This window comes from Sander lucioperca, chromosome 23 (genome assembly GCF_008315115.2).
Source record: "Sander lucioperca isolate FBNREF2018 chromosome 23, SLUC_FBN_1.2, whole genome shotgun sequence".
Taxonomy (NCBI): Eukaryota; Metazoa; Chordata; class Actinopteri; order Perciformes; family Percidae; genus Sander; species Sander lucioperca.
Window position 1 is genome coordinate 15,462,768 of NC_050195.1, and position 23,195 is coordinate 15,485,962.

The window sequence follows — 23,195 nt, forward strand, 5'->3', positions numbered from 1 at the left end:
AGTCCTCACTAACACGGGCCCAATTATAGTAACTACATGAAAACTTCACTGTTGTTGCATGAAATGTCGTTTGTGTCTAGCCAACATCATCAGTTTCTATCATGTGAAATAAGAGGCTAAGCCAGCCTGGTGGCCAAGCTGCAGACAGATGCTCCTCAACAGTGTGCTCCCCAGCAGTCAGCTCCCCCTGCTGTTCATAAGGGGCCTCTGCACCCCTTTCGTTTCAGACCCTCCCACCAGCCTTTGGGCCACGCCTCCTCATTTACATTGACATGTGTCAAGTCCAAATGAAAAGCCAATGTTAAATGGAAATTCAAAAGCCAAATATTAAATCCAAATGAAAATCCAATGTTAAATTGAAATCGAAAAGCCAAATATTAAATCCAAATTAAAAGCCAATGTTAAATTTAAATTCAAAAGCCAAATATTAAATCCAAATGGAAAAGCCAATGTTAAATTTAAATTCAAAAGCCAAATATTAAATCCAAATGGAAAAGCCAAATGGAAAATTAAAAAAAAAATAATATTTTTAATTTGATCAATGGAAAATTTAAAAAAAATAATAATATTTTTAATTTGATCTCGCTTCGTTTTCTCTTTGGACTTTCAATTTCTCTTTTGACTTTCAATTTGAATTATGAATAAATATTTCCTCCATATGGAAGTCGGAAGTTAGGACGGAAGTGCAAAGAGCCGTTGCTATGGAGATGATACCCCGTCCCATCTCGTCTCATTGGTGTGAACTGGCAGGTTTCAGAACACTGCAGACTGACGCGTTGAAAGAAGTTGCAAGTTTACACTCGTCTCGAATCTTTGGTCTGAACTGGACTTAAAAAGTGTCTGTGTTCCAGGTCAAGCTTTCTTTTAGGTTAAGAAAGAGCTGGTGCTGTCATTCCAAGGCAGCCTCAGCGATTGTGTTGACAAGTTGAGCAGCTTGTTAAATGTAAAAAATAAAGAGGCAATTTATTGGTACAAAATTAAATGATTGTTTTAAAAGATTGGGGGGGAAAAAAAATCCAAATTCTAAACATGGTTGTGGCCTTAAGCCAAAATTGGCACCCAAGCTGGTGGGGGGGAAATGAGTATTGATTTAAGATTCAGATGGCCTAAAAATGATGACAACGTAACTTTGTTTCCTTTGGTAAATGGCTGCAGGGGACACACCTGTGCTGCATGTTGTAGTGCTCTTCAGCCCTACTCTGTGTAATATTGTCTCACTTGGGGACACCTCACCATACATTCTCACTTATTTATTTATTTATTATAAATAGCTTTTTGACAGCATCACTTGAATACATCAATTGGATTTACAGGACTGAGATATGAAATTAAACCAGCTTTTCCCAACCTCTTTGGTTTGACCCCTGAAAGTGAAGCAATATCCACTTAATACCCCTCGTCATATGTTGTACAAGTCTGTGATCTGTGAGCAGTTGAAACAAAGTGATGTTTTCATTCTCAGATAGTTTTTACTTTAATAAAATTAGTGGCTTGACAAAGTGAAATTACCCTAGCCTGAGTCTAAAGCTAAAAACAAGAATATTGACTTAAATAGAATGAATACTACATTAAATAAAGTGTATGGGTAATAAAGATACATGGCTTTATGTATGTGTGCTGAGAAACAAAATTAAGTCTGACCCATGAGCAGGGGGCACAGGTGTGTGTGTGTGTGTGTGTGTGTGTGTGTGTGTGTGTGTGTGTGTGTGTGTGTGTGTGTGTGTGTGTGTGTGTGTGTGTGTCTGTGTGTGTGTGTGTGTGTGTGTGTGTGTGTGTGTGTGTGGTGACTCTTAGTCCCATGTTTACAACCGGCTGTATGCAGCCGTTTACTATGATAAAATGTATTAGGAGTATTGTGTGGTGTCATGTAGTCAAAGCAAAGAAGATTCTGGAGAGAAGGGCAGCAGAAAGGCAAGATGGTGTGGGAGTGTTGCCTAGCAACAGCCGTATCGTCAGTTTCCCTCATCGCCGTGATGGATCAGTGGAGCTAAGGGCCAGATCACAGACAGAAAAAATGAAGCGACTATGTCTTTAACAACACTAGTGAGGTAGTGTGAAAGACATCCAGAAAGAGACAAGCATGCGGAGAGGAAGGATGGTGGACTGATGTGGTCCAGCAGGATTTGTGTTGTCTCTGCAGGAAGGAGAACAGCATAATGGATGGCCTCTGTAGAGTATGGGGCCATGTTGACGCAGTGAACCTGGCAGTGTGAAATATGACCGCTGCAGTGTTTTCATCAATAACACTCTCATATGCTTCTGGCTTTGCTCTGTTTTGGTCTCCTCTTCCTCTGTCTCTCACACTTCCTCTTACCTCCTCTGTGTCTTTGTCCTAGTCTAATTTCACCTGAGCTACTCAATGATTTCTCATTCTACACGCTGCCCTGTTACTCAGCCTATATCATAGCTTAATGATAAAGTTGGAAGGTGCAGAGTGACCCATGTGTGCTGAAGTATGAGCCTGCCTTTGACCTCATTTCATCAAAAGTGACTTCACTAAACACAACTTCACTGTGTCCCAAACATATATTTGATACTAATTCACATTATTTAAGGGTTAATTCCCGACGAGGTGTCCATTATCGGGAATTAATGGACGACAGAGGCCAGAACCCACGTGCAGCCTCCACCGAAGTCCATTAATTACCTGATAATGGACACCTCGAAGGGCATTAACCAGCTTATACCACCATTGCTTGCAAAATAACCTTTTTAAGACCATTAACTTCAGATTTTAATACGTTTCACAATAAAAAACTAAACTATTTTTCAAGCAATAACCCAGTTTCCCTGGTAACACCTGAGAGTTGGACGAATACCTGGAACAATCATTCCGATCCCATAAGGTTGTTATGCAATGCTCCACCAAATAGGACAGGCCTTAGATAGGACGTGCCATGCTTGGTAAGGGGAGATATTTTTAGTCCGCTCATCTTATGGAACCCTTTGGCTCAGCTACGAGCCAGAAAGCTGACGCTATGCCAGCAAGATTCACAGTCAATAACATTGTGTATGGTTGACAATCAGTAAATATAATTTGATAGTATGTTAAACAACAAGACAAGCTAGCTATCAGCCATGCCTTTGTCCTCAAATCAATATCAAGACACTACGAACAAATGATCCTCCGTGTGTACTGTCGGCCACAGCCTGAAGTAGCGAGCCGAACAGTAGGGCTGAAACGATTCCTCGAATAATTCGATTACAAAAAATCCTCGAAGCAAAATTCTTTGCCTCGAAGCTTCGTTAAATCAATGTAATTAAGGTTGTACGGCTCACTGTGTTTCCGCACGGAGGATTATTACTAGCGCACACAACAGGTTGACGCTTTTGTGGACACAAGACCATTTATATACTGTCTATGCACGAGACTGACGGCCCAGATTACAAATGAACGAAGACGCAAATAGCGAGGGTCTAAGAGAAGAGACAGGCGAGAGAAAACGACAGAAAGTTTTGGATCATTTTAAGCTGCAAACATGCTGCTACATCATCTCTGTAGAAAACATCCAGTCTACTCATCCATTCCATGGAGCGAACCCGACACAAGGTAGCTAACTACCGTTTGCTGCTCTCGTCCACCGCGCTGTTTTACACAACTAGCCTACAGCATGCTACTCTGCTAATAGTGATGTTTTACCAACAAGCTAAAACGAAAGCTGTCGGTTTGTAGTCTTAACTGTTTATTAGTTTGCTACTAATCTTTGGAAACTTAGCTGCTGCCGGAGACAAACCGGCTCCTCCCCCCAGCATGGCCACTTAATATGCACGTGAATGACGTCATCATGCCGGTGATGTCTGCATTCTTTATTCTGTCTCCTCACTGTGTATTAGCCTTCTGAAAATGTGTCCCCCAGAACAGTGTAGTTGAATAGCCCTGCTGTAAGCTTTGTACCGTCACATTTACCCTCGGCTTAGTGAACAGCTCTTTACATATCCAGTGCAAAGAGCCAGAGGCAAGAAGGGGAAGGGGGTGAAAAATATTAACATTTGGGCCACCAAAAATTTACTTGGAATTTGGCAATAAAAAATGTTGCTTTTTCAAAAAAAAACCTGTCCTTTGTATATATAAAAAAGACAGGTTTCCTTTTTTTTTTAGTACACAGCAATAATAAATATTTACTATTGCTGTTTACTAAGTATTTCTTGCTAAGTATTTCTTATCTGATTACTCGATTAATCGATGGAATAATTGGTAGAATACTCGATTACTAAAATAATCAATAGCTGCAGCCCTACCGAACAGCAAACCGGATGAGAGATGATCGCTGTGAAACAAAGTCAGTTCAGAGGGGCAGTGTAACTTACTTCTTACACAGACACCCAGTGTGGTAAAATACACTCAGATTTTCTATTTCATTGAAAGTAGTGCATTCATTTAGAGCATTCCCTTTAGTAGGTGTCTTGTATCACCTTTTAATGGACACCTTGTAGCCAATCGGAATTGAGTATTCACCCAGCCCATGGTATAAGCACCAATTTTCAGCGTGCATTATTTTAGCAGTTAATGGGCTGATGGGTGGTACAAAACAGTATTTGATAAAAAGCAAATTTTGCTTTAAAGCAGTGGTGTTCAGGATCACCACTTGGATCCAGATTGAAACATGTCAACATCTATGGTGTCCTGTGGATGGGTCGATGGATGGATTCCTTACCGGGGGGGGGGGTTTACGGAAATACGTAGTGTGTGTGTGTGTGTGTGTGTGAGAGAGAGAGAGAAAACTACAACAGAGGAGGTAATGAGTACTTTACTAGTTGTTTATATCTTTGATAAGGTGTCTCTTTGGAGTCCGAATTGGTTTTGCTGCTGGTGTGATCCCACCAGCCGCACCATCTTTGCAGTAGTTAGCAAATGTTAGCATCCTAACACAATAAACTAAGAAAAGATGCAATGGCGTCAGGGTCAGATGTCAGAGCAGCACAACTTTAAAGCCTTCAGCCTCACTTGTTGGGGTCTGAAGAGTGATTTATGGTCCTGCGTAGGTTCTTTGCAGATTTTTCGCCTTAGCCTACGTAAGTGGCCTAAGGTTTATATTTGTGCGTTGGTGTGTGCGTTAATCTCTTTAAGAGAATAGCAGGGCTGGCATGTGTGTGTGCACGGGAAGTGTAGCTTGATTTATGGTTCTGCGAAGGCCCCACGCAGTAGGTGGTAGAGCGAGTGAGAGAATGACTTCAGAGCGAGTCCCGACTCTAGAGGCATAGTGGGGAAAACAAAGTGTCTCCCCTGTGCTTTCTGACACCGGTGGAAATCTGTAGCAGGAAAGTTAACCCTCTCCTTGATTTCATGTTGTTTATCATGATGGAGAACCTGGAAATGAGTAGAGGGAAATGCAATGCTACCAAGCCAAGCCACGGCCAATCACAGTTGTTGTGGTCAGTGTCGCCGCAACTTGTAGTTACTATTATACAATTTTTTGAGGAGGCACGTCAGATTACGGTGTAGAATCTCCACGTACCTACGTACTTACCCACGGAGTCCATTTAACGCAGAAGCATAAATTGGCCTTATTAATTCAAGTCATTTGTCCGTCTCTGGGAAACAATGGCAGAAGAAGATAACGGTTTAAACTTTGAAGGTGTAAAGAATGTATTGCTATGAAATTGTGTAATGTCGCATCAGTAAACCCAATCCTTAATCATTTTAGTGGCTGTTTGTTGACCCACTGTATGACTAAAAGTGCCCATGTTGCAACCCTAACATTCCAGCTCATTTCTGACCTGTGACCCTTTCTGTGGTGCTTCCTCTGCAGCTGATCAGTGATGGCAGCGTGGTGTACGCTGAGGCCCTCTGGGACCATGTCACCATGGACGACCAGGAGCTGGGCTTCAAGGCCGGTGATGTCATCGAGGTAGTGGACGCCACCAACAAGGAGTGGTGGTGGGGTCGCATCATGGACAGCGAGGGCTGGTTCCCTGCCAGCTTCGTACGGGTGAGACAAACCAGTCTGTCCAAGCTGCTGGAAGAGACCACCCATACAGCATTTGATTAATGCATGCAGCTGCTGCAAACCTGACAGACTGAGTAATATGAAGCCTCAACCCCTTATCAATATTTCTGCAAAATTGTAGATCCTCAATAAGACATAGCTCATAATAAGCATATTCTTACTATGTTCTGTACACGGGTCTGTGAGTCAGAAAAAAACTTGAGAAATGTCTTGACATATTATAGGGTTATCATAATGTTTGTGTGTTTCTTCCTCTCATTAAATCACTTGCACAACTGTAAATCAGAAGCTATTCAACACATTGTTATGGACGGGTTCAGATTAAAAGTTATGCACCACAATTTGTATATTTTACGAAATGATGGTGACCGCCGGCAGGTCACGTGACAAAGCTTGGCTGACCGGTCACATGACAGTTAAGTTTAGTGGTCGTAACACTTAAGTTTAGTCGAGAAAAGGTGATTGTCGTGTGGCAATGACAGGTAAGATTAGAAAAAAAAGATTGTGGTTTGGGTTAAAACACCGGTCCCCTTAAGTAGTACTACTGGCACATGAATACACACAAACTCAGCTTTCTGGAGCTGAAAAGTTGATATTCGCATTTTGAAATTTCTCAAATCTCTTGTGAAAACAAACCTTAACTCTATTGTTTTGGTGCTTGAAATGAGTTTACAAAAGTAGCGTAATACCTGAATAAAATAGTAAATAAATGTCCAATATGAAATGTTGTAATATCGCTTCTTTGAGTAGGACTGTTGTCAAACATCGCTTGGACTCGCCGGTGCGTCTTTTGTCCTCCGAGGGTTAATAGTTAACTGTGTCCTCCTCAGTTGCGTGTGAACCAGGATGAGCCCATGGAGGAGTATCTAGCCCACCTGGAGGGGGCTCAGGCTGGAGAGCAGAGCCGGGCAGGTCTGGGCTTGGTGCTGGGACCTGGTTTGCCCTGCAAAGAACAGATGAGGACCAATGTCATCAATGAGATCATGAGCACAGAGAGAGACTACATCAAGCACCTAAAAGACATCTGTGAGGTCTGGATTAGATCATGTGAAACATGTAAAAAAAAACCATGAATGTGCTGGCATGGCTGTGGGGAGGTTGGCTCACTCACACACTTGTTTTCCAATGTAGTACATCTCTAGGATTGGCAGTAAAACAGACAATCTTTGTGAACTGGAAAAAACTCTTAGTATGGGCTTACTAGCAGTGGAGCAAGTACTTATGCCCTCCAACAACATTAGATGTGTTATTGTATATATATAGTGTGTGAGATGGAGGTTTGAAGGGACAAAATGTTTCTCTTACCTGTAGGGCTATTCATCAATCTTGATAGTTTTGGTTGTGAGTTGCCCATTGTTGGTGATGTCGGCTGCAGAGATGTCTGCCTTCCCTCAAATATAACTTGTCTTTTGGTGCTCACAACACCCCAAAAATATATTTAAAAAAGTCAACAGCAATGTCTCTTTTCAGAAATCATGACGCAGTGACTCCAGATAATCCAGAGACCTGGCTGTGAGCACTTTTATGGAGAAACTTATTTTCTTTTTTACTGATCTACACCCGCCAACCGTATCACTGAGTTGTTGGAGATAAAAGCTGTAGACACACTGAGGAGGACGCCATTAATGTTTAGATCTTGCACTGGCAGAAGCATGAGCCTCACATGTGCGCTTTCTTCTGCATGGTGATACGTTTGGCGGGTGTACAAAGAAAATAGTTCCAGTTTAAAACTGCCACACAGCCAGGTCATGATTTCGGAGACATTTGCTGTTGAGTTTTTCAAATGTAATTTTTGGGGCGCTTCGAGCACCATAAGCCAAGTGCCATATAGTTCCATTACATTGGAGAGAAGGCAGACGTCTCTACAGCCGATATCTCCCAACAATGGACAACTCACACCAAAACTATCTGGACAGATAAATAGTACTACAGGAAAGATAGAAATATGTATATTTGATTTTGTGGTGAACTGTCCCTTTAAATGTATGTATTATATGTATAATATACTTTGTGTTTTGTGGTACTTATCATGTTTTGTTGCGTATTTTTATAAAAATAAAAAATCCAAAAAAGTCAGTGCAGCATGTTCTGTTTCCCTCAGGGTTACATCAAACAGTGCCGCAAGCGGACAGACATGTTTGCGGAAGAGCAGCTTCGCACCATCTTTGGAAATATTGAAGATATCTACCGATTCCAGAGGAAGTTCCTGAAAGACCTGGAGAAGAAATTCAACAAGGAGCAGCCGCACCTCAGCGAGATCGGTTGCTGCTTCCTCGAACACGTAAGCCGAGTCACATATTATAGGTTTAGGTATAATTTGTGAACAATGTGGGTGCATACCTTTTTACTCTGGGTTAACCATTCTACCCAAAACGTTTTTTTGCTTCTACTGTAGCCCTTTCTCTTGTCTTTTTTTGTGTAGCAAACAGATTTCCAGATCTACTCAGAGTATTGTAACAACCACCCCAACGCCTGCGTCCAGCTCTCTAAGCTCATGAAGGTCAACAAGTATGTGTTCTTCTTCGAGGCCTGCCGACTCCTGCAGAAGATGATCGACATTTCCTTGGATGGCTTCCTGCTCACTCCCGTGCAGAAGATCTGCAAGTACCCGCTGCAGCTGGCTGAGCTGCTCAAATACACCAACCCACAGCACAGGTGACTGCAGACTCTTTACATGTTCCCGCAGGGGAGGACGTCCAGAGATCCATTGGCGCACGCATGTGCTGATGTAAAAATAAATCACTTTTATTCATTCCTCTTGATAAAGGCCAGTGCTCATTGATCAGAATGGACAGATGCAGTTGATATCTATAATTTTTTACCTTATGCCTACCATCCACGATAAGACTCTGAACACACTCTAAAAAGATCTCACAGCTAACGTTAAAGACTGTCATAACATGTAGCTAGCTACTGCTAGCGTTAGCTGGTAACTGAAGGGAAAGTCTGCAGATTTTCTGTTCTGCGGTAAATGCAGATGAATGTCTCCAGTACCTGGAGGTCCAACCCGTTCTCATTCCGAACTCGTAAAATAAGGACGTTTGGACAGTGGCTGTCAGCATCTGATGCGACGAAAAAGGGTCTTTCAGCGTGTTTGTGTAACGCAGCAGGGAGAGCAGCAGTTAGATAGGATTTATAAAGTAATATGTAAGGGCCAAATTCAGTGTAAGGAGGTTGGTTGGGGTTTCACCCAGGAGACCGGGGTTCGCGTCCTGCTTGTCACGCTTGCTATAGTCGCTTTTTTCTTTCCTCCCGCATGTCACAGAACCGTACGCCCAAACATGACCCTTTCCTAAACCCAACCGTCCCGTTCTTTCCGCGTGTCACAGAACCGTAAACCCACCCACGACCCTTTCCTAAACCCAACCGTCCCGTAGTTCCCGCGTGTCACAGAACCGTAAGCCCACCCACGACCTCTTCCTTAACATAACTGCGTGAAAAGGGACGGCAATAGTCCCGACCAAGCGTGTTTACTTAAAGCGCTAAAGGGACGGCGCTAAAAGGACGGCAATAGTCCCAACCAAGCCCATTTACTTAAAGCGCTAAAGGGACGGCGCTAAAGGGACGGCAATAGTCCCAACCAAGCCCATTTACTTAAAGCGCTAAAGGGACGGCAATAGTCCCGACCAAGCGTGTTTGCTTAAAGCGCTAAAGGGACGGCGCTAAAGGGACCACGCTAAAGGGATGGCAATAGTCCCGACCATGCGTGTTTACTTAAAGCGCTAAAGGGACGGCGCTAAAGGGACGGCAATAGTCCCGACCAAGCGTGTTTACTTAAAGCGCTAAAGGAGACTTTTAGGGTCAATAAGAACGACAAAGGCATCTGACCAAGCGTCCAGATTTTACGAAATGAGTGTGAGAATGTGTTGGGAGGTCTGTGTTTATCTGCCGGTTAAACTAACCCTTCAGAAGGGTTGAAAATCAGCAACTTTCCCTCTTTAGGTTTTAGCTTAGCGTGGCGCCATAGCAACCATGAACACCACTGGCTCTAGCTGTTTGCTGCTTCCTGTTTGGTGCTGGAGGAAGCACACCCATTGGTTGTTGACAATGTTCACATGATTTAACTTCACTACCAAGACTTTAAACTTAGGATAATATCAAACAAGTTTGATTTTGTCTGAACAGACGGGAAAAAGACTGACTGGGACTGAGTTTTATAAACACCTTACACCAAACGATGGAGACGACGGGAACGTCCCGACTCTAGCAAGACTCTCAGGATTTCATTCAGATATTGGAAATTAGTCTGCGACAGTGGAATCCCTTGAAAAGTTGTTTGATGTAAGGTCGGCATTAGAAACGGTAGGTTAAAAACAAAATCTTAAAGGGTAGCTTCAGTTTTGTTTTTTTTTTCAACCTGGACCCTATTTCCCTATGTTTTTGTGTCTAAGTAACTGATGGGAACAACAATCTTTGAAATTGGTATTATTGGTATTGGTATTGGTATTATAATTGGTATTAAGTGAGACCGTTGCAGTCAAAGTTGCAATATAATGTTAATAGGCAAATGTGCTCCTTTAATTTCCGTGTCTGACACCATTATTAAAGGATCCCTACAGAGGTTGACCTCTTTGTTAAAGAGTAACATGAAACAACCGCGAAATCACTCTCCATTTAAATAAACTGTAATTTTATCATCGCTAAATACACTTCATTTATAGTCCAAAATAAAACATCAAAAGCCATCTTTGGTTGTCCTTCCACTGTTCCAACAATCATCTCTGGCTGAAATCCACCCTTCATTCACCCATTTACTTGTGAAATTAGAGGGTTAGGGTTAGTAAATATAAATCAGGCTTTGATACGCTTACATAATACATGTAAGTAGATACATACAGTGTTGGTTTTGGTCTTTTCATAAAATGTCTTGACTATAAGAAAAATATAGAATATCACCACACTTATCTGTTAGGCTTTACACCCCAACTGCATGTCACTCTCTGATCTGTAGAGACTACAAAGATGTGGAGGCGGCCTTAAACGCTATGAAGAACGTAGCCAGGCTGATCAACGAGAGGAAACGACGCCTTGAGAACATCGACAAGATCGCTCAGTGGCAGAGCTCCATAGAGGACTGGGAGGTTTGTTCTGAATGTTCTCTCACTGCATACTGTTCAGTCCAACGGCAACAGGGCTGGGTAGCAAGTAACAACTGTGTGTGTGTGTGTGTGTGTGTGTGTGTGTGTGTATGTGTGCGTGCAACTGTGTTTGTGTGCGTTTCTGTGGGTGTGCGTGTGTGTGTTTTGCTGCGCGCGTGCGTGCCTGCCTTTGTTGTTGCGTGCCTGTGTGTGTGTGTGTGTGTGCGTGCGTGCGTGCGTGTGTGTGTAACTTGTGCATGTGCGTGTGTAACTGTGGGCATTTGTGTGTGTGTGCGTGTGTGTATATTGTTTAACTGTGTGTGTGTTTGTGTGCATTTGTGTGTGTGTGTGTGTGTGTGTGTGTGTGTGTGTGTGTGTGTGTGTGTGTGTGTGTGTGTGTGTGTGCATCCCATGCAGGGAGAAGACGTCCTCAGCAGGAGCTCTGATCTCATCTTTTCGGGGGAGTTGAGCAAGCTGTCCCAGCCTCAAGCCAAGAGTCAGCAGAGAATGTTTTTCCTCTTTGATCATCAGATGGTGTACTGCAAAAAGGTGCCTCAGCATTTCACACTGTACTTTACACTTCCTTTATGCTGATGACAGTATGAGCGAATAATCATCCTGAAGGGGAGGAAAAAAATTCAGCGTGCAGTCTCTCTGACTGTGGATGGGGAGATGACTGTAATGACGCATTTTGACTCCTACCAGGCCAGTGTTTCTCAGCTTGGGGTCTCAGCAAGATTCGTAGAATAGGGGAAGATGAAAAAAAGTCATCCTTTTTTCTTTTAAAAATACTGAATACTTCTCAGCCTGTTGGCCATTGTCTATTTGTTTTAATTGTGCACAATTTCCCATTTGCACAACTGTATTGGTGTCATGAGTGGGCATTGCTTCCATTAAGAGGTAATACGCTAAACTGATGGAGAAACAAACTACAATATTAACTATCTGCTTTGTAGTGTACTTAACATTTCTGTTAAATTCAAAATATATGAATCAACAGGCCTGCAATCTACAACCATTGTTGGAATACTGGTTGATTGATTTTAATAATTTGGTTATACAGTAGAAGCCTTCCACAGAATGTCTCATCGATTGTTTTCCCTTCAAAGTTAGCCGCTATGTGCAAAATTGATGGTGGATTTATGTTTATATATGAGAAATATACAAATATTGCATATTTAGTCAATAGGCCACTATTGTCCACATGTACGTAAAGTGCACTCCTTAATTAAATTATAATGGGCTTTCGTACTGTGCAATAGCTGATTGCTAATTCAGCAGAGGACATGATCCAAATATTAATAAAGTTTATGATTATTCAAGTTTAAGGTTAAGTGCTTGTATTTTTTTTTTTAAATGTGCCTACAAATTACATTCTCTCTGTGCACTGTATAGGCTATGTACAGTATTAGGTAATAATTAGTAATAGTTGGAGGTAACTTGATTAAGCAGAACATTATTTAGAGCAGTGATCTTCAACTGGGGGTCCGCGACCCCTAGGGGGTCCTCAGAGTCATTGCAGGGGGGCTGCCAAATTATTGTTTTATAACTTTTTAAAAGTTCAATCCCCCCCCCAAAATTAAAATAGGCTGAAAAATACAGACATGACTCCAACATATAATTGGAAAAGATAAATCGGCCTACTCTTAAAAAAATAAAGCAACAACCTTGCATTGTATGTATGTAACCAACAGCCTTGTATGTGGTAGCCATCCACAAATACAGTTAAGCTTAAGGATTCACCGTGCCTTCCACATGTATGTTTGACATGATGATATATGAATATGTAAATAGTTTAGTATTGTAAGGCACTACACGTTATGTTAGGCCTAGTTTAATATGCAACTCAATACAATATATGTAGTAGGGGTCCCTGCTTGTCTCTCTTTTCACTCTCTTTCTCCTGATTTAGAGAATATACTGTGTGAGCTTGGTATGAAATGAAATTCAATGTTAAAACGAGATTGGACCCAAGACTGTGTAAACTGGGACCTTCTGGCCCTCTCAGGGTCTTGGGGTCAAAGGACAGTTGGCAACGTTGGCTGCTTAGTTTAATTTAGTTTAGTTTATTTGCACAAACAAGTGAAGTACATACAATAGAATTAAAAAACAAGCAACTGCAGTGCAGGAGAGGAGAGAAGCCCGAAAGGCTTATTCAGCATCCTACAGTAACACAGGCTTTTCCAGTGTTAGAAAGAAATCTGTGACTCTTCAGAATGTGTGCTCTGTAGCACCGTCTACCTGTCGAATATCATTTTGTGACTTTGTGGGGAAAATCGGACCCGGGCAGAGGCATTAATAAAAACTATATAAAACAAGTGTTCTTTTCACTGTTGGTCTCGTTTCCTGTTACAGGTCATTTATGATCATCAGATGGAAAATTAAACAGTTTCAGAAACATTTAAAAGTTACATATAGTCACTTTAAAAACCTTTTTTTTAACTGGGACCTGAAGGCTTAGTAATCCAGCCATTACTATGACTCCAAACTTCACATTTTGTAATCCTACATCACTTCTTTGAAATTAAAACATGTCGCACAACTCTTCTCCAGTACACAATGCTTTATTTAAACCAAAGATTTTAGCCTATGTTGCCTCCAACATTATTCCCCTGTTTCTCCATACCTGTGGCATTAAACACAATCAATCAGACGTGTTGGCTCTTGCTGGTTCTGTAGAATACTAGTACTGCTACTTGTACTAGTATTCTTGGCTGAGTTTGCTGTCCGTATCCTTGCAGGACCTCCTGCGGCGGGACATGCTGTACTACAAGGGTCGGATGGACATGGACCACATGGAGGTGATAGACGTGGAGGATGGTAAGGAGAAGGACTTCAACATCAGCGTGAAGAACGCCCTGAAGCTGCGCTCGCTGGCCGGGGACCAAGTCCACCTGCTGTGTGCCAAGAAGCCGGAGCAGAAACAGCGCTGGCTTGGAGCCTTCGCTGACGAGAGGATTCAGGTCCAGCATGACCGCGACACAGGTCAGACATCTGCACAGATCATGTTCATGGTTAAAGAGCTCCTATCATACTCCTTTTAGGTGTCAAATTTGTACTCTTGGGGTCTTACTAGAACAGGTTTACATGCTTCTATGTTCAAAAAAACATTGTGTTTCTCTTACTGCTACAAGTTTGTGAGTTTTTTCTCAGAATATAACTATAATCTTACCTGTTTACGACTTATGGTCAGCTCTCTGCATTGCTATGGTTTCTGTACACAAACCAACCAGCCAACAGTTTGCAAGGCTGCAGACCCGACGTCGACTGAAGGAATGAAAGAGGGACACTGTGTTCACACGCGCCAACAAGTCCGCCACCGCTACAAAAAAAATCCTATTTTTGCATGGCTGCATGTAAACAGGAATATCATTGGAATATTCACTTTCATTAGCCGTGTAAACAGCTGAGTCTTTTCAATAATTAATATTGTCTTTTTCAGAATAAGGGCAAAAACCAAAAAATGTGCATGTAAACGTAGTCAATGAGCCGCTGAGTGTGCTGCGTGGGATGTCTTTTGCACATGTGGGTTTCGTTTGAAAGACACTCGCTCACACACACACACACACACACACACACACACACACACACACACACACACACACACACACACGTCCTCGATTTATAGTTAGATGATACACAGACCTGGGATCTTCCGGTTAACTGTCTCCATAACCTGTCAGCCAAGCCATTTTTCTCTGCAAACAACAGAGCTGTGTCCACATGTGATCTGCTGTGTATCCTCCTTTCTTCTCCTTTCACTACATCAGCATTAATACTTTAAAAACTTTACTGTGGTGCATCCGGGAACTGTGGCACTGCCGGCAGTAAATACATTTCTCTGATGCTGATCTAACGAATAGACCGTGACAATGTCAGCCAGACTTCTGTCCTGAGTTGAGTCTGTATTAACTGGCTGCTTCACTGGCACATTAGTAAGAATAAGGGTTTTGGTTGGATGTTGAGTCCTGCACATTTACAGTCTGTTGGTTTTTACCTTTTGGGAACAAACTAAATGAAAGAATAACTTCTTGAGAAAGCCCCAAACTGATAGTCTGTACATCTTGTAAAGCCGCTTAAGGCAAATGTGATACTTTTTGTTACTGGGCTATATAAATAAAATTGACTAAACTTCATAGCGATCCTATTTCTTTTTCTCCTCTCAGGGTTCTCTCTCACAGAGGTCCAGAAGAAACAGGCCATGTTTAACGCCTGCAAAAGCCATCCAGCTGGGAAACCAAAAGGTATGCACCCAAGGGTTCAGAGAAAGGCAAATAATAGGATTGCGTGGACTTGAGCCGTTGCACATTAGGCACTAAGCATCTGAGTGTGGTAGTCTCAATGTAGTGTTTGTATCAGTGTAGACTCAACATCCTCTTGTTCATAAGTTTTATTTCCTTTTGTCAGATAATATAATACCCATCATCTTAAAGGGTAACTACAGGTTTTTTTTTTTTTTTAACCTGGACCCTATTTTCCTATGTTTTTGTGTGTAAGTGACTGATAGGAACAACAGTCTTTGAAAAAGTGTCCCACAACATTATGGAAAGGATCCCAACACAGATATAACTTTAAAACCTCTTTGATACCTTTCTGTTTAACCAGAAACAGCTCTGAGGTCACTAGAGCTAAACCCACCAGACTCCATTTAAAAAAACAATACTTTTAGCGTGTATAGACCCAACGTATTTTTACATGTAAATCGGTACACTATGTGTTTATTTCAACCGAAAATAGAGTTGTGATGGTTGGAAAAGTCGAAAGACAACCCAAAATGGCTTTTCATAGTTTTATTTTGTTTCTGTCGACTTTGAATGAAGTGTATTTTATGATGCTAAAATTACTGTTTATTTACATGGAGTCTGGTGGGTTTACTGAATGCAATTTTGCGGATGTTTTTACATTTAAAAAAAAGATCTTACTCTTTAACAGAAAGGTCGACCTCCTTAGAAATCCTTTCCATAATGTTGTCAGACACTTAGAATATTAATCTGAGCCTGTCAGCGGCAAAACGAGCACTTTTTTTAAGGTAAATACAAGCTGCACAATTGTCCTATTAACTTACATTGTAGCTTGTTTCGCCACTGCAGACTGCAGTGATCTTGCTTAATATCAATGTCAAAGATTATTGTTCCCATCAGTCACTTAGACACAAAAGCATAGGAAAATAGGATCCAGGTTGAAAAAAACCCATAGTTAGCCTTTAAATCTCAGGTAAACAATATCAGTCTGAAAATGTCTTCCTTTCTCTCTGGGCTTGGACATGGGTCACCTCACGGTGAATAATGTATTTGCACTGATCTATAATGCATACTGCAGCACTTTCTATTGAAATTGTATGTCACCAGGACCTGTATTCTTCAAGCATCTCAGAATCACAGTAAAGATTGGACTAAGGCTAAAAATACTCGTCCTCCTCCAGAACAGGACAGCAGAGTTATTTATGAAGATTCTTACACACACTCCCAACAAGACAGACATCTCCGGTAAAAAATAAATGTCAGCACTCCAATCGCTTCAACTTTGCTGTTCTTTGATTGGTGTCAATAAAACTCAGCACTTCCTGCAAAGGTGTTTTCACATTAAACAGGGTTAGGGTTAGGGTGTCAGCATATTCCAGTTGGATATTCCGAATAAGGCCTTTTTTCGAATATAGCATTTTGCGATTAAGACATATTTTATATATTATTCTGGTTTTAGAGGCATTGTTTGAACATGTATACAGCGCATTCGGAATATGCGTCTCAAATCGGGGTTTTTACCGTCTTTTACAGTCTCTTGCCTGTTTACGGCTTATGGTCACTTCTGTGCGTTGCTATGGTTTCTGTACACAAACCAACCAGCCAACAGTTTGCAAGGCTGCAGACCCGATAAGAAGGAGAACCACAGCTACTTTTAAACATTATCAAAGACTTGGATATCAACAGGTTTTTGGATATGTGCACACACCGCTACGCCGACCTTTTCAAGAAGCTGGTTGAAGAGATATATATATATATATATATACACACACAGTAGTGTGCAAAAGTTTTAGGCGGGTATGAAAAAATGCTGTACACTAAGAATGCTTTCAAAAATGGAAGTGTTAGTTTATTTTCATCAATTAACAAAATGCAGTGAATGAACAGAAGAGAAATCTAAATCAAATCAATATTTGGTGTGACCACCCTTTGCCTTCAAGACAGCATCAATTCCTCTAGGCACACTAGCACAAAGTTTATGAAGGAACTCGGCAGGTAGGTTGCTCTAAACATCTTGGAGAACTAACCACAGATCTTCCTCAAATCCTTCTGTCTCTTCATGTTCTCCCAGACAGACTCCATGATGCTGAGACCAGGGCTCTGTGGGGGCCATGCCTTCACTTCCAGGACTTCTTGTTCTTCTTTACACTGAAGATAGTTCTTAATGACCTTGGCTGTATGTTTGGGGTCGTTGTCCTGCTGCAGAATAAATTTGGGGCCAATCATACGCCTCCCTGATGGTATTGGTAACCCTAACCCTGTATTTCTCAGCATTGAGGACACCATTAATCCTGACCAAATCTCCAACTCCATTTGCAGAAATGTAGCCCCAAACTTGCAAGGAACCTCCTCCATGCTTCACTGTTGCCTGCAGACACTCATTATTGTACTGCTCTCCAGCCCTTTGGCCAACAACCTGCCTTCTGCTACAGCCAAATATTTAAAATTTTGACTCATCAGTCCAGAGCACTTGCTGCCATTTTTATGCACCCCAGTTCCTATGTTTTCGTGCATAGTTGAGTTGCTTGGCCTTGTTTCAATGTCGGAGGTTTGGCTTTTTGGCTGCAACTCTTCTATGAAGACCACTTCTGGCTCGACTTCTACAGACAGTAGATGGGTGTACCTGGGTCCCACTGGTTTCTACCAGTTCTGAGCTGATGGCCCTGCTGGACATCTTCTCCAGACAGTAGATGGGTGTACCTGGGTCCCACTGGTTTCTACCAGTTCTGAGCTGATGGCCCTGCTGGACATCTTCTCCAGACAGTAGATGGGTGTACCTGGGTCCCACTGGTTTCTGCCAGTTCTGAACTGATGACACGGCTGGACATCTTCTTCAGACAGTAGATGGGTGTACCTGGGTCCCACTGGTTTTTGCCAGTTCTGAGCTGATGGCACTGCTGGACATCTTCCCATTTCAAAGGGAAATAAGCTTGATGCGTTTTTCATCTGCTGCACAAGTTTCCTTGGCCGACCACTGCGTCTACGATCCTCAACATTCCCTGACTTTTTGAAAGTACCTATAAGAACTGATGCTGGTTTGAAGGCAAAGGGTAGTAATACCAAATATTAATGTGATTTAGATGTTTTTTTTGGTTGCTCACCTTGCATTTTGTAAATTGATAAAATTAAACTTTCTGTTTATATTTTGGAAAGCATTCTTAGTTTACAGCATTTTTTTCCACACCTACCTAAGACTTTTGCACAGTACTGTATATTATTATTTATTTTTTTACTATCAAACAATAATTCGGTGGCCCCTCTGCAGTAACTCTGAGGACCCCCTAGGAGTCCCGGACCCCCTGTTGAAGATCTCTGTCTTGGACAGAGCAGCCTATTCCATTATGTATCAGGACAACTAGAAAAATGACAAACTCTCTCAGCATTCAGGCGTGAGGGGCACACCAGCAAATAACAAATGCAGATCTGGAATATATAATGAATGCATGCTTCCGGTCTCATTTCCCAGCTGTGTCTGATATCTCATAAAGTGCTATACTGTATATGTAATGCTATGTTCTGTCGGTCTCCTCCTCAGCAGTGACCAGACCTTACTACGACTTCCTCCTGCGACAGAAACACCCGTCCCTCCCCACCGCCTTGCCCCAGCAGCAGGTGTTCATGCTGGCTGAGCCCAAGCGCAAAACCTCCACCTTCTGGCACAACATCGGCCGACTGACACCTTTCAAGAAGTGAAGAAGAGAAAATCCTGAAACAAAAGAAAAAGCCGTGGAGCGAAGGAACAGAGGGGGGGACAGAGAAAGAGAAGCGCTCTCTGCTCGTGCCTGAATAGACCCTTTTTAATTAATCTCTTTTTCTTTTCCTACACGTAACATTGCCCTTATTGAAACACTGATTTATTATATAGATAAGGATGATTATGATGAGGATGAGATTATTTTTTCGAAAGCACTTTATAGGGTGGTTAACAATCAGACTTGAGAATGGACTCCCCCGGAGACACTGAGTCAAACAGGGCGAGTGGACTCTTGCTTAACTTACTGCTACTGCTACTACACCTCCAATCAAGCGCCAACTGGTACTAATACTACTACTGTACTGCTGCGAGCGAGCGTGAGACTCCCGATTGTGAACGACAAAAAAGAAAAGTTGTGTCATTTCTTTCCACTGTTGTGTTGTTTTATGATTTCACAGATGCCAAGTGTTCACAGTGCCAGACCATTTCATATATATATATATATATATATATATATATATATATATATATATATATATATATATATATATATATATATATATATATCTGTTTGATCTGTGTCTGTTTATGAAACATAAAGAAGAAAAAAAAGGGAACATTGAGGGGGGAGGGTTCCTTTGCTTTTTCTCTGTGCAAATATATAATTTCAGGATTTTATTTGAGCTGGGTTTTTTTTAAAGTGTTTTGTGATCTCCATCCGCCAGGATTTAGTTCCGTACGTCTCTGGTGCATTCATGGTGTTGTGCAAACACTTGATAAAAATCTGTCAAATGCAAGAAGAAGAAGAAGAAGAAGAAGATTCTACTCAGCGCAGATTAGGAGCTTTTTATTCAAGCAAAACAGCAGCAACACACATTCCTCGAGTCCAATCCTCGGCTCCTTTTACCTACCATGTCAATGAGAGTAAACACCCTGTTCTTTTCTCTCTCTCTCTCTCTCTCTCTCTCTCTCTCTCTTTTTTTTTTAAAGTGCCATTTGAAGTGTGTCGCGGATGACTTACAATGACATGCATGGATGTGATGAAAAAATGCTGTGAAGAATATTTTTTTATCTCTGAAGAACCCTGCTATATTTAACCAGACTCCAGGAACTGAGGTTTTCATCGTGCTACTAGGCTGACAGCAACACACACACACACACAGACACACACAGACACACACACACACACACACACACACACACACACACACACTCTTTTATCAACCTTTACTGTACTTCTGATAGCCAGTGTTCCTGCTCTGTGTATCTGGTCACCAGTATAATCTCCTTTCTGATCGATGCAGCCCAGTGATATCGCTCTGTAAGTGCATTCAGCGAAATGTGCTCCTTTCACCTTTTGTGTTCAAATGTTTTAGCTTCTGACGATATGGAATATTAAACATTCCTAAGCTGACAAATGTGACTGTCAGTATGCGGTGGTTATTGTTTCATTTCACACTGTTGCATCGCCCAGCAGACATCACGGGGGAGGTCGTGCTGCTGTCCCTGTCATCAGCCCAGCTGCAGCTTTAACTTCAGTCCAGTCAAAGTTCATGAAGTCTGCATTATGTTACCAATGCGCTAAACTAACTGGGCTCATTACAACCACAAAGACCACCGCTACTAAAGGTTAGCCTAGCCGGTAACAAAACAAATCCCTCTGCCTCCGTTTTCCTACGTGTTGCGTTCAACCAGAGTGTAAGACCAACCTGGGTGAGTGCAACGCTTTTCCCACTTCTGGAGGGGTTTGCATGGTGTCACTGAATTATCTCAGACTCTGATAGTTTGCGCTCAAAAAACGACGGTTGCCTCGTGGATAATTTAGGGCGGCTGTGGCTCAGAAGGTAGAGAGGTCACCTACCAATCGGACCTTTGGCATTTGTGACGTCATTACGCAATAATTTGCATAAAACTTAGTGGTTGTGTCAGGTGCAGCAAGTCAGAGATCAAGAGCAAGGTAGATAGAAAGAAATAGAAATCTTTAGCCAAATAATCACATACTCACTAGAGGAATTTATATTAAATCAAAATTATTACTTAGGCATATTTGAAGTAAAAAAAGAATTTCTACAAAGGGAGGAAGAAAGATTGATAAAAATTTCTCAAAGAAGCCTGGCTTGGTTCTGACACCAAGGACTGAATGCCCAGGGCCAGGCCAGCTCAGCAGCGTCTTTCGCCCCTCCCGCTGTCTCTCGTCTCCGCCGCAGGAAGCCAGGCCGATGGCCCAGCCTGGCCCCGGCGCCCTGTCCCCCCTCCCTTTCTAACTGCCTGCACAGTGCTGCACATGAGGAGAGAGCAGGGGGGAGGGGCTACTCCTCAGTCACAGAACAGAAGAGAGAGGTGGTGGCCACAAGAGTGAAATACCTCGCTTGCTCGCCGGACAATACTGGCATCTTTTCTACAGAAATTTGACAGATTTGTCACTAGTTGCTTTTGTGGGGAAGAAAAGTCCCTAAGGGGGTCTGAAAAGTCGCTAAAATCTAGCAAAAAGTCGGTAAATTGGCTACACTGAATGGTTCCTGTACTATGTAAAAAACGCTTTGAGTCGTTAAAGCTTTAGTGTGTAACTTTTTTTATAATAATGAACGTCTGTCACACTCAAATCATTGCCAAATGAGTTTATATAAAAGTTAATTAAGACTATCATCTCCACACAACTCTCTCTGTATTTCTCAGGAAGGAAGGCTTGTATCATGTGGACCAACAGTGTTGTCATTACATAGAATTCCTAATGGGGGAGACAGAAACTACGCACTATAGCTTTAGGACTAGAAAAGTGCTATATAAATACAGTCCATTTACTTTACATTTAATTGCCATCCTTGCTGGGCCAGCCCCGCTCCTCCTTTGTATTAGCGTTCAGATTTTTAAAAGGTGTATATACAAAAGTTTGTAGTGTGGGAAACTAGAAAGTCTTTAGGTCTTTTGTCTTCCATACAAGGTTATAATCGTTAACAAAAACAAACGAAATAACGAAAACTAGATGGGAAAAAACATTGTCGTTAACTGAAATAAAAATAAAAATGAGGCATTACAAAAAACGATAACTAAACTAAAACTGTAATGTCTGTTTGCAAAACTAACTACAATAAAATAAAATTATCGAGTAAATGTCCTAAGTTTTCGTCTTTGTTGATGTCTTTCATAGAGCAAATAACGTTATATCTTTCCGACCATGACATTTCCCGTAGACATGTATAGTTTCCGACTGGGAACCCAGAAATCCCGACATTCCACGTCAAATTGAACACAACATAGTCCGTGCCCCTCGCCTTGCATAATAGCGGTACCGAAAGTTGGAAGAAAGCGGCAGTCCTATTTGATTATGACTGTGTCAGATAAAAGCAAGTGCCTTGCATTGGAAGGTGGTAAAATATATGGACAATTTATTACAGGAAAAAATCCCACGAATTTGAAAGTACATTTGAGAAGCGCACACAAGCTAGGAGGCTAACCTAGCTTACCTTAACAAGGTAAAGGAGAAAGCAAAGCCCCCTTTCCTGAAACAGAAGCTAACCCAGGTAACGTTACGGGCATGGATGTATGGATACAGGGCCAGCTGCAGCATGACAGAGACAACAGCAGGACAGAGAACACTACAGGAAGGCTTTCACCGGCAACCCGATAGCTGCTGGTTAGTACATACCATAGACAGTATATAAACGTACATACGCAGGAACACCAGAAGCGGGAGGAAGCGTGGGTTAATATGTGGATTGATACTAGGATGTCTACACAACTGTTTGAGTCGAATGACTAAAAAAAAGTTCGCCACTTTACTCCAACCAAATTTCAAAACACCTGTTCGTGTCTGTCTTTTTTTCTGGAACACGTCACTTACACATTTTGCACTTAATGCGGCGTCTTTGACTGTTTACATATTTATGACCATATGTAGGCTACATTTTATGTACAGGTGTTATTCTTCAATACATTGTGAATACATATTTCTAAAATTGTATGATGTTTTTGTTGAGTTATTATTACACAATACTTTTTGAATCCCCCGACAAATAACCCATATTACAAAAAAAGACTAAAACTAATTAAAGCTGCAAGCAGCGATGGACGGGCCCTCGCTCCTCTGCGCGTGTCGGGGTTACCGGCGGTCGCCGCTCCTTGCAACCGTGCATTTGCGCGGCACTCAGACACCGTAAATTGTCACCAATGAAAAGGGAACTCCATGCTGAGTTCAATAATACCTCACACAATATGCTACGTCATGCACTTTATT

At 41.9% G+C, this 23,195-nt stretch overlaps 1 protein-coding gene across 5 annotated transcripts in view; it reads left to right on the forward strand.

The window, feature by feature from the left end:
- Positions 1-19,368, forward strand: part of arhgef4 (Rho guanine nucleotide exchange factor (GEF) 4) — a 196,806-nt gene extending 177,438 nt beyond the window's left edge. For 4 of the 5 annotated variants that reach the window (XM_031307776.2, XM_031307783.2, XM_031307784.2 and 1 more), the window contains 9 exons: positions 5,751-5,930; positions 6,779-6,979; positions 8,050-8,229; positions 8,371-8,603; positions 10,900-11,029; positions 11,444-11,575; positions 13,768-14,011; positions 15,193-15,270; positions 18,803-19,368. In XM_031307776.2, the coding sequence (XP_031163636.1) occupies positions 5,751-5,930; positions 6,779-6,979; positions 8,050-8,229; positions 8,371-8,603; positions 10,900-11,029; positions 11,444-11,575; positions 13,768-14,011; positions 15,193-15,270; positions 18,803-18,960 (1,536 nt within the window). In that variant the 3' untranslated portion in view covers positions 18,961-19,368. The remainder of the gene's footprint in view (positions 1-5,750; positions 5,931-6,778; positions 6,980-8,049; positions 8,230-8,370; positions 8,604-10,899; positions 11,030-11,443; positions 11,576-13,767; positions 14,012-15,192; positions 15,271-18,802) is intronic. The other variant, XM_031307777.2, reaches the window with a different exon arrangement.
- Positions 19,369-23,195: the final 3,827 nt, after the last annotated feature.